Source organism: Bolinopsis microptera, chromosome 3 (genome assembly GCF_026151205.1).
Source record: "Bolinopsis microptera isolate Bmic1 chromosome 3, MBARI_Bmic_1.0, whole genome shotgun sequence".
Taxonomy (NCBI): Eukaryota; Metazoa; Ctenophora; class Tentaculata; order Lobata; family Bolinopsidae; genus Bolinopsis; species Bolinopsis microptera.
In genome coordinates, this window is record NC_087074.1 from 15159225 (window position 1) to 15169987 (window position 10763).

At 42.2% G+C, this 10763-nt stretch overlaps 2 protein-coding genes across 2 annotated transcripts; one reads left to right on the top strand and one right to left on the bottom strand.

Moving 5' to 3' along the window:
- The first annotated feature begins 608 nt into the window (after positions 1 to 608).
- On the top strand, positions 609 to 2566 carry LOC134812307 (pituitary-specific positive transcription factor 1-like). Its single transcript, XM_063819687.1, has one exon. It carries the CDS (start codon positions 943 to 945, stop codon positions 1972 to 1974), a length of 1032 nt encoding a protein of 343 aa, XP_063675757.1. The 5' UTR covers positions 609 to 942; the 3' UTR covers positions 1975 to 2566.
- A 1234-nt stretch (positions 2567 to 3800) lies between these two features.
- Positions 3801 to 9111, bottom strand: LOC134813228 (uncharacterized). The gene is made up of 8 exons (XM_063820916.1): positions 8953 to 9111; positions 8552 to 8658; positions 7977 to 8068; positions 7563 to 7699; positions 7211 to 7332; positions 5883 to 6037; positions 4520 to 4651; positions 3801 to 4342 (listed from the first exon to the last, which is right to left on the bottom strand). Exons 1-8 carry the CDS (start codon positions 9109 to 9111, stop codon positions 4269 to 4271), a joined length of 978 nt encoding a protein of 325 aa, XP_063676986.1. The 3' UTR covers positions 3801 to 4268.
- Positions 9112 to 10763: the final 1652 nt, after the last annotated feature.

The window sequence follows — 10763 nt, forward strand, 5'->3', positions numbered from 1 at the left end:
TGTACATGGAGATAGTGCATTGTACTTACATAGGTACCTACTGCTGATGATGTAGTTAGTAGTAAACCAACATGTGGAGTATGGTAATGAAACTGTTATAACTAGATTAACATAGGAATTTCCTATTATTTCACTGCTTCAGATTCATTTTATGGTCCGTGACTCTGTACCCTGACGGAGGAATTGCCATGACAACTGAAGAGAAGGCAGATTTTGACGTTTCAATCAGCAGCTTGTTGTTCTGCATTCTGTGGTTAATTTGGTGACATAAGTTTTACAGTGACTACCTGGCGGCTGGTGGCTGTTTAACATGGTTTTATTTTCGGTGCTGTCATGTTGTTACTGCATATTTTATGATTTATCGGAGTTTTATCAAAAGGTTGTGGTCCGCTGGATTCCTGTTGAGCTTTTGGTGTCAATTTTACCTATAGCGTCCAATCAAATCCAAGCTCGTCACATAGTAATTGTTGCCAACTTTTTTAGTCTTCTCTTATTCAAATCGGATTTGAATATTCAATTTTCTCTGAGCCCTTGCCAATGCCATGGCACTTCAAGTATATATTATTATCATAATGTAAATCCCTCAATTTGAAAGTAACATATTAAGAATGCAATTATGCAATTAGGCTGCACCCTACCTGGGATAAAGGAATGAAACAAAGTAATCAACATGCATGGGGAATATTGGCCCTGGATTGAGGATTCCACACCTATCGAGTGTAATGATAATGTTTACATGAACGAACCCTTCGCCCCTTCCCTGCACAAGCAGCTCACCTCTCTAATCCTGCTGCATGCTGATTGGCTCTCACGCACGTGACGTCACAACGCCTTGACCAATGGGGTCACGCGGCTCGCGGTGGAGAGAAGTAAGTTGCTTAGCTCAGCGCAGACTATTTGTAGTTTATTCATCAGCTTTGTGGTGTGACGGTTTTAAGTACCATGAATAGCATTATGAACCCCTTGATTAATTCATCGCTTCCCACCATATCGTCGATGGTAAAACCTGACCCAGGAAAAATGCCAACTATGGTTCATGAATACTTCCCGCACTATTTCACTCAGGTCTCCCCCTTCAACTGTGGCAGCCCGAACTTCAACCTTGGAAGTGTGGTTTCCTCCTTCCAACCCGCCAACATGAGCAGCTCCTCGCACGGCTTCTCCAGACCTTGCACCTCCCAAGCCATGCAGACCCCCTCCTCCACTAACCTCTCGCACATTCACGCTCTGCAGAACCATCATGTTCAGCAGCACCAGACCGGACAACATCATGTGCCTTCCTTCCACGGCAGTCAGCACTTGGCTAGAGTTCAGGACCAACATCTCCACCACAACCCTCACCCGGTCTCTCCGCCTCGCTTGTCGGATGACAAACCCCTGTTGCTTACCTCCCCTGAAGCTCTCGGTAACCCTCCGGAGCTGAAAACTTTGGAAGACTTCGCTAATGAGTTCAAGATTAGGAGGATTAAGCTTGGATACACACAAACCAACGTTGGAGGAGCCCTAGCTTCAGTTCACGGAACAGACTTCAGCCAGACTACCATCTGCAGATTTGAAAACCTTCAGCTGAGCTTCAAAAACGCTTGCAAGCTGATGCCCATTCTCAGGAAATGGTTGGAGGAGACGGAGAAATCAGGGAAACACGGACAAGAGATTTCACCGTCCGAGAGGAAGAGGAAGCGAAGAACTACGATCGGAGTTTCAGCTAAGGATAATTTGGAACAGCACTTTGAACGACAATCCAAGCCGTCCTCTCAAGAAATCCAAGCAATCGCCAAAAGTCTGGGTCTGGAGAAAGAAGTTGTAAGAGTGTGGTTCTGCAATCGAAGACAGCGAGAAAAGAGGGTGAAGACGTCCTTGTCCATCCATCCAGAAGGGTTCGGATTTTCTCATCACCTCCAGCAGCTGAGTCATCATCACAACCACCCCCACCATAGTTTCTCTCATGGACTATTGATCGGGAAAACCGAGTGAAACAAATTACATCCGGAGAATTCTTCGTCTCCATTATAGACAAATAGAAATGACTCGCAGCAAACCTAGTTGGATTGAAGAAGGGTTTGAAACTGAATTAAGTTCGGTGGACTTATTATATGCTCGAGAAAGAAGTAAACGTTAGATCAGAAAGACATTTTGCTGATACATTTTAGAAAAATTAAAACTGTTGCTTTGCTGTTTATGAGTTAGATGCTTAACTTGCAGTAAGTTTTATTGATAAATTATATCCATCATTTCGTCGAAGATCGTTGCGATCTACATCGAAGGTCATTAAGCACAATGCACATTGCGAAATTTGACAACATGACATGAATTAGCGCTGAAACCGTTGCACAATAACTTCAATCTACCCTTAAGCATGAATAATTTTCCAGTAAAATTGTTCCGAGATTTGTTAAGTGCACAGTGCAAGTTGAAAAGTGATCTTGACGTTTGAGAATAGCTACCGAGATGTAATATTTATTTGACGATGAACCAATCAAAGACTTATATTCGACGTCCGCGATTTTTATTTTTGTTGAGATTATATTTCTGTTGAAAGTGTATTTTTAATTTGTTTATCGTTGATATTTTGCTAATTTTTTGAATTTAAAGTAAGTTGTTTTTATTTCGTTCACCTGATGCATTGATATAAAATTATATCGTGCGTCTGTAAATTCTAGACGCAAGTTTCAATCACGCAAAAATTCAAAAATTAATTCTTTCTTAGAAATTTGAGATTCAAGGGCAACCGTTCATAAATGTTTTCAAAATATGTATCCAGCAATTTCCACGTAACATGTAACAAAGTTAAATGCCACACCCGGATATTGCTGTCTAAATATGCCGGAAGTTTTACTAAAGTGGTCTCTCTTCTAAATCTCCCTACCCGATACATTATTTTAAACTGCTCGGATCCATAATCCACAGCAATATTTTCGTAAATAATTGGATCAATCCAGCAGCTCGACAAACAGACCTGAGAAAGACTTGAGACTGGGAACTGGGTGAATTGCTTGTTTGTTATTTACGCCCTCTAAAAAGGATCTCATTAAACAGGGACAAAGCTCCCATCATCTCACCCTCAGTTTACCCCACTTACCGTGTGAAACATACTGAATGTAGGTTTATAATCATCGGCCCGCTCCTTTTCCCTCGATACCGCGGGGTAAACACTTAATTGTGTAAATCAGCAATGCTCTCACGTTAAAAACATAGCTCAGTTAAAGAGAGATGACGTCAGGGACGTATTTTGATAATCTGTCCCGGGCTGCTGATAACTTTAAAACTAGCTGTATCCCCTCCCTGGCAGTCCAGATTAGATTAGACACACATGGAAGGGTTACGGTGGGTGCCCTCCTCTCCACACAGAATGGTGGAGAGAAGTTGTGGGTGTAACTGATACTTCTCAAGCAGAGTGTGCATCCTCCCGCTGTATCTGAATATTTGAGCAAGGTACCTGCCATGTGCCAGTCTTATGGTATTTGAGAATCAAACACGATGTGTGTCCGAACACGATTTGTGTCCGAACTCGACTTGTGTTCGGACAGGATTTGTGTCAGAATATGGTTGGAGACTGTTGTCCGAATTTGAAACATGATCCCGGCGGCTGTTGTCCAAATTTATGTCTTAATAATTGTACGTGAGCAATAGCTTCAGTCATAATTAATTAATCCCAACCTTGGCACTCAGCCTCATATAAACCCAAAAGGCAAGAATGAAGAAATATGGGAAAATGTAAATGTTCTCGAAAACTCTTTGATACTGAAATAGTGATTTCAATACAGTTGTAGCTGATACGAACAAAGAAAGACAACCACTTCATAAAATGTAATAACTGTGATAATTTTAAAGTTGAAGATCAAGTACTGTGACCAAATGATAAAATAAGACAATATGCCCACTTATTATAATCAGTAAGAGTCCTCTTTGGAATCAGCTCTTGATCTCAAAATAGTTTTTGACGGGCTCTGCTCCATTCAAAATATACTATTCAAAATATACTACCAAATTAAACATTTCAGCTCAAATCAACGATCAACGCTAATTATAATTATAACTAATGTTTCTAATTCTAAATTAAAATTTATTGACTTCGAGTCCTAGATATCACTGCTAGATTCTTAATCTCAGCTCAGGAAAGTTCATGTTTCCATATAAACTAAAGAGCAGCTGATATCATAATGGTGCCACCGGTGGCATGGCAGTGGTAGCTCCACTAGATTAGAGTCACTGGTACTGGCACTGGTACTACCACCGGCTGCCCTCTGATATGTCAAGATCTCTACTCTCTATCCAGAATGCTGACAGATGGACGGCGCCTTACACTCCGCTCCACATTTTATCTCACCCGGAGGACAATCGTCTGGAAAGTGGGATTGTTATTGATTAGCACGACCCCTTACATGAAAATAGGGAGGACCCCCTGACCACAAGCTTGCTACTAAACACGCTATTTGGTTATTTTGGTGAGTGTTGATTGGCATGGTGCCAGGAACAGCTCAGTTTTATCTATGTGATGTATTGAAGAGAAGGGACTAACCGTCTCCTGTGGGCACAGTGCAGATCTTGCAGGTAAACCTGCAGTTTGTCTTCATGAAGTTACTGGTCATCGGATCTGAGCACCCAATCAGTCCGTATTCCCCGCACTGCTCCGGCTCCTGGTCTCTACAAACTACAGGGAAAGGGGTGTGAGGTTAGAGAGTGGTGTAAGGTTAGAGAGGGGTGTGAGGTTAGAGAGGGGTGTGAGGTTAGAGAGGGGTGTGTGAGGTTAGAGAGATGTGTGAGGTTATAGAGGGGTGTGTGAGGTTAGAGAGGGATGTGAGGTTAGAGAGGGGTGTGAGGTTAGAGAGGGGTGTGAGGTTAGGGAGGGGTGTGAGGTTAGAGAGGAGTGTGAGGTTAGGAGGTAGTGGTGAGGTTAGAGAGGAGTGTGAGGTTAGAGAGGGGTGTGAGGTTAGAGAGGGGTGTGAGGTTAGAGAGGGGTATGAGGTTAGAGAGGTGTGTGAGGTTAGAGAGGGGTGTAAGGTTAGAGAGGGGTGTGAGGTTAGAGAGGGGTGTGAGGTTAGAGAGAGGTGTGAGGTTAGAAAGGGTTGTGAGGTTAGAGAGGGGTGAGAGGTTAGAGAGAGGTGAGAGGTTAGAGAGGTGTGTGAGGTTTGAGAGAGGTGTGAGGTTAGAGAGGTGTGTGAGGTTAGAGAGGGGTGTGTGAGGTTAGAGAGGGGTGTAAGGTTAGAGAGGGGTGTGTGAGATTAGAGAGATGTGTGAGGTTAGAGCGATGTGTGAGATAGGGGTGTGAGAATCGAGATTAGAGCGGTCCCACTAAATCGCTCGCCAAGGATATTACATTTTTTACAATTAAAAGGGCCTTGAGCATATGAAATGTAGGGTTGAAACGCTTCCCTGAGGAATGATGTATTATGAGCAATTGAGCAAAATACTGTTTTAGTCACGCGACAGGCTAGTGAAACACGAATTCGATTGTTTATGGCTCGGGTCAGGGTTCGGGTTATATGTTAGAGTTATAAAGTTATAAGGGTTTCGGTGAGACTGTTGTTGTTTTTCTTTTTCAGTTAAAAAACGGTAAAACTAATACCCAAGTAACCTGACAGTGACACTCCCTCAAGCCGGGGAGTTGGATAAAAGCTAACTGCAAACAAAGAATTATGAGACACATTACAGCGTGGGACCTTTCAAGCCCTGAAGCCCTAAAGCACAGTCGTTACGAAAGAACAGACATTTGAAAAGCAAATGGTTGGCTTTCTATCAATTTCATAATTTTCAGGCCAACTGTAAGTGTATACAATAATAGTTATACAATTCATGATCATTTATCCCTCGGAGTGACAGTTACTCAGTTACATAACCGTATATAACCTTTCACTTTCACTTTCACTTTCAGCGGCCCTAACCTCCGTTAGCACTCTCAGGGATGGCTGCTGGGTCGTCGTCTGTCCCGCCGTTAGGAGTCAGAGTTCCCCAGACCATGTAAGAGGTAAGTCCACACACATTGCCATGAGTCCGTGTGAAATACACGTACCCTCCTTGTCCCCAATCGTACCCCCAGCTGCAGATAATGGAGTTTAGTTTCGATTAATAGGTTATGTCGCGCCATGTCGACGTGCTACGTGATACTATAATTACCAATTACTGATAGTATAATTTTCATCATCTCTATTTATAAATCAAAAAATCCAAATTCAACACCAAGCTACCAAGGACAAGCAGCTTGATGACTTGAAATCTGTGGTTGTAGCATCAGTTGAGGATACTGGGAAATCAGAGTTAAAGACATACAGCACCGCGGTACAGGAATCAAAAACCTCAGCTGCACTCTGCAGGTCCTTTGTTGGATTCGGATAGAAACATCTTGAAGAATTTCATTAAGGATGTTGTGGCAGAATTGAGAAGGAGACCGAAGTCGGAATCTGATTTTATTTGGTCTTAAAGAAGAGAAAGGTGAGCTGTTATGTGACAAGGTCGGTCAAGTGTTGTTGGAACTTGGAGAAAAGCCAAAAATAGAAGCTAGCAGAATTGGTTTGAATAAACCCAAGGATAAGAAACAAGTGGCTGATAGACCTGTTAAGGTGATGTTGACGAGCTCCACAATCGTGCAGCAGATTTTGACTAGAGCAAGGCATTTCCGTAGCTCAGAACTTTTCGGTAAAGTCTTTATCAGTCCAGATAGGTCTCCAGAAGAATGTGCCGAAAAGCAAAAGCTTGTTTTAGGCCTCAAGAAGAGATCGAACGACGAGCCAGATAAAAGACACTTCATCAAAGGAGGCAAAGTGAGTAGTGTGGACAAAATTGTTGTTTGAAATGTGTTAAGATAGAGATTTGTTTGAATTTATGGATTCTTGGTTCGCTAAGATTTTAATTTTTTGATAAGCTTCTAAATCATATTCGTCTTTCAACACAAGACTGCCAATCTTCTAATATTTTGTTTTGATTTGTGTATTAAGCTGAAGTTTTAATCTTACTTCCAGGTCCATAATTTCGTGCGGTGTATATTCTTAGAGTTATTTTGGTTTTATACTAGCAGATTTAGGTATAAAATTATTGTATATATTATCGTATGTATAAATTCTTGAGTAAACATTAACCAGTAAACAAAGCTGGTTCCCAATCAAATGAGCACCAATTTCAGCACTACATACTAAATTCAAAGTATATCATCCTTTGAAAGTGAATGTTGAATACTAATAGTAATACTGTAATAGTAAGTACAAACTGGATGTACCTGTTTCGCAGAACAATGTAACTGGGACTGTAGCCCACACCGACCAGCCCGTGATTGAGGTCGGTTGAGCAGGTCGGATTGTAGTAAATTCCTGTGCCGTACTGGAAGAAATCGTCCTGGGCCTAAAATATAAACCTTTATGCTTTATTCGTATGTTAAAGTCGATTAGGCATAATTGGCCCAAAAATAAACCAAGTATGGGCACTGGTCAAGTTGGTCGTCCGAGGTCCACGGACTCCGCTAGGCAGTATCCAAGTAACCCAACCTAGTCCGCAGACCATCCCGTAGACTTACTCGATACCCTCCTCTAAAGAGTGAATGTTAATGTGAACTGAGTAATGGTGCATTATACCTTGACCCCAACAGATACAGGGCCATCCTGTATAGCAACCACCATCTGGTCGAAAGTCGGGTTCTTTTCCTGTTTCCAGGCTGTTAGACTTGCTGCTTTGAAACCGTTGGGTAGGCTGGCTGATGTGCACGTTCCATCTGAGATATAATCATCATTAAATATTAAATATTAAATAACTCATTTGAAGTGACATGCAGATGATTGACGGCTTTTGCTTTCGCAAGATCACAAATGACAATGGTATCGTCATATCCTTACTACTTGAAGACTCGATTTGGATAAAACTGTACGTGCTGCGGTGTGAGGAACATTATATTTATAATTTTATGGAGTTATGTTCTTTGCTGGACCTCTCTCTCTCCTGTCTCCGCCAGAACAACAAAACCGCAGGTATCCAGGTAACTATGTTCTTACCTTTAGCATTGTAAGGAAGGTCAGCATCAAGAGTAAGGTGTCCTCCTGTCTTCATGTACTTGTAGGATTTAGTAAACCAGCCTCCACTGCACCTGTTCAGGGTGATTACTACTAATTATCTAATTATGCTTGTGTCCGTGGTCTGCTTGCTAGACAGTTCCTTTGGAATTATAGTGTGTAGTTTTAGGACAGGTCCATTGTGGCCCATGACAGGCCCATATGAGCTTCAAATGAGTTAGCATGTGCAACTTCTTCACAAATTCTTTTAACCATTCTAGACCCCCACATACCACTTTACACATAACTATTGTGTAGAAATTACAAGCTTTTCCAAACCCCCTAAAACCCCCTTTACAAGAACAATAAATATTTTAATTTGTTAATATACGGGTATATGCCTCCCATAATTTGTAGGTTTACAACCTACCAGGACGCGCGCCGAGTTGGACTCGTCGACGGTCCTGATTGGAACAAATATTTGGAACAAATATTTTACGAGTATCACCCGTTAACCCATAATGTAAGTATTATATGATCATGAGATCTCTGAATCAAAATACGCTATTTTATCTCACCCTGTGTCGCTTCCTGTGTATTCATAAGTACAATCGACCAACTCCTGCACCGAAAATCTCTTTAATTTCCCTGTCACTATCGCATATCTACCTTCAACAGCACTAATCTGTAAGTAAATAAAAGTTAACTATACTTTCTTAGTTTAACACTTTCTGTATATTATGCAGTATTTAAATCTTTGTAATACTAAGAGTTTAAGTGTATGCTAAATGTATGCTAAATGTTCCAGGCGTTTCGAGTGTAAACACTGTATAGCTCTCTATTTGCTATTATTATATTACCAGAGATCTCAACCACCAAATCTGAAATCTAAATCCTTCCACTAAAGTGATGATATCTTGATATCAGTATGCTTATAACTTAAACTACACCCAAAATCATCACCAAACATCTGACTGACCGTGGCCATAGCCCAACAAGAAGCACAGTCCCCCTGTTCAAGTGGTTTTAGAGTCTTCCCCTCAGTGACCCAATCTAATGAATCCGGTGCTGCTTTCAGCCTCTTTTCTAAATCTACCCAAGTTCCCCCACTCATAGCATTGTCCCGCTCTTCAAACATGAGATACTCGCTCGCATTTACCCCCGTATTTGAGTTCTTCTCGTCTTCACTCTGTAATGGGTTATCTGTTTACACTAGGTTAAAGATGGTCAGATCGAAATAAGGTCAAAAGGTAGTGGATACACTTAATTAACATGTTATGTTTTACATCATGATAATATTTTAACAAGGATAATTGATAATTAACCATACCAGTGAAGTTAACGTATCTAAATAAGATGTAAGCTGCTTGGGCTGGATGTCAGACCATCACGAAATACTAAAGACAAATAGATTTGGCAGTATTTCAGCTGACATAAACACCGGTTTCATTTGTTACAGTTGATTTGATCATGATAAGATAGTTCCGGCCCGCGATATGAGCACCAGAAGACCCCGTTATGTTAGTGAGGATGGGGCTAGAAGGGAGGTGCACTCAGCAATGGGGCACCATGAGGTGGTTACTGGAGACGAGACCAGTCTGTTCGGGAGCCCCGTTCTCCCTGCACGACCTCAATCTTCCTTCAGTTACAGGAGCCCTCAGAACCATGCTAAGACGAAGAGAAGGCCTAACTCTTTCTACAATGACTCTGCTGTAAGTTTGTTGAGTTCCTCCCGACCCTCCAGCAGCATGTCTTTCAGCGAGAGAGTTCTAGAAGAAGCTGACAGGACCATCAGTAGACTCAGTGAACGGGATATCACAGAGTTTGACGAAGACGATGAAATGGATCTAACTCCTACCACTGACAGACCTGTCAGTAGATTTAGTGTCAACACTCTGGGAGGTCAAAAAGATGAGGACCATCTGGACGATAAATTATTGGAGTACCGAAGGAGGCATTTTACTGAGGATGGTGAACGTAGACTAGCAGCAAAGAAAAACAGGTTACCAGAATACGACAACGAACTATCAGACAAATACCAGAGGTCTTTTGTCAGACAAGCGGACCTGATGTTTGTTCCAGATGGTCCGGTAAAGCGGCACACAGTGAAGAAGGCCGACTCTCTTAAAGGAGAGAAAGTCTGGGACCACTTCCCGACGGTTGAGGATCTTGACAGTTGTTATCTGGTCGAGAAGCAGTTTGAAGTGGCTGTGGATCCTCACTCTAACCACCCTGATCTACCAGAGTGGATGGGGTTGTATCATGGTGAGGATGGGGTTTACACTCTCAACAAAGGTCTCTCTCACATGCCCATCACTGGCAAATCCTCGGCTAACCAAATAGATAGAATCAGGGACGGAGTCAAGATGCTGCTGGTGTATCGACCTCGTAACTTTTCACTGCTGTTGGAGGAAGATAAACCCCCTTGTTTTGGGTTCAAGATTACGGTAATGGATAATGGCGTGTATGTAAATCATATCGAGAGTGATGGTCCTGCTGTCAGAGCAGGGCTAAAATACGGCGACCAGATCCTCCGGATAGGACAGGAATATTGCTCGGGAATATTGCTGAGTCAGGTGGAGGAAATCATCAACTCTTCTGGAGACGAACTGACGCTCTTTGTCAGAGATCGTCCTAACGAGAAGATGTACACGCTACTCAGGGATAGTTCTGGACATTTTGGTTTCAGGATCCGCTCTGCTCAGATCATCAAGGTCATTCCGGGGACCTCGGCAGCTCGGAACGGTATCCCCACCAACCACTTTATCACAGAAGTCAACGGTCAAAATG

Excerpts from the sequence above, each read along its gene's own strand:
- LOC134812307 (XM_063819687.1), top strand. The coding sequence starts at position 943 with ATGAATAGCATTATGAACCCCTTGATTAATTCATCGCTTCCCACCATA.
- LOC134813228 (XM_063820916.1), bottom strand. The coding sequence starts at position 9,111 with ATGTTTGAAGAGCGGGACAATGCTATGAGTGGGGGAACTTGGGTAGAT. Across the intron at positions 7,333-7,562 it reads CTGTATCTGTTGGGGTCAAG|GCCCAGGACGATTTCTTCCA; the intron begins GTATAATGCACC and ends TTTATATTTTAG. Across the intron at positions 4,652-5,882 it reads CCCTGAGAGTGCTAACGGAG|TTTGTAGAGACCAGGAGCCG; the intron begins GTTAGGGCCGCT and ends CTTTCCCTGTAG.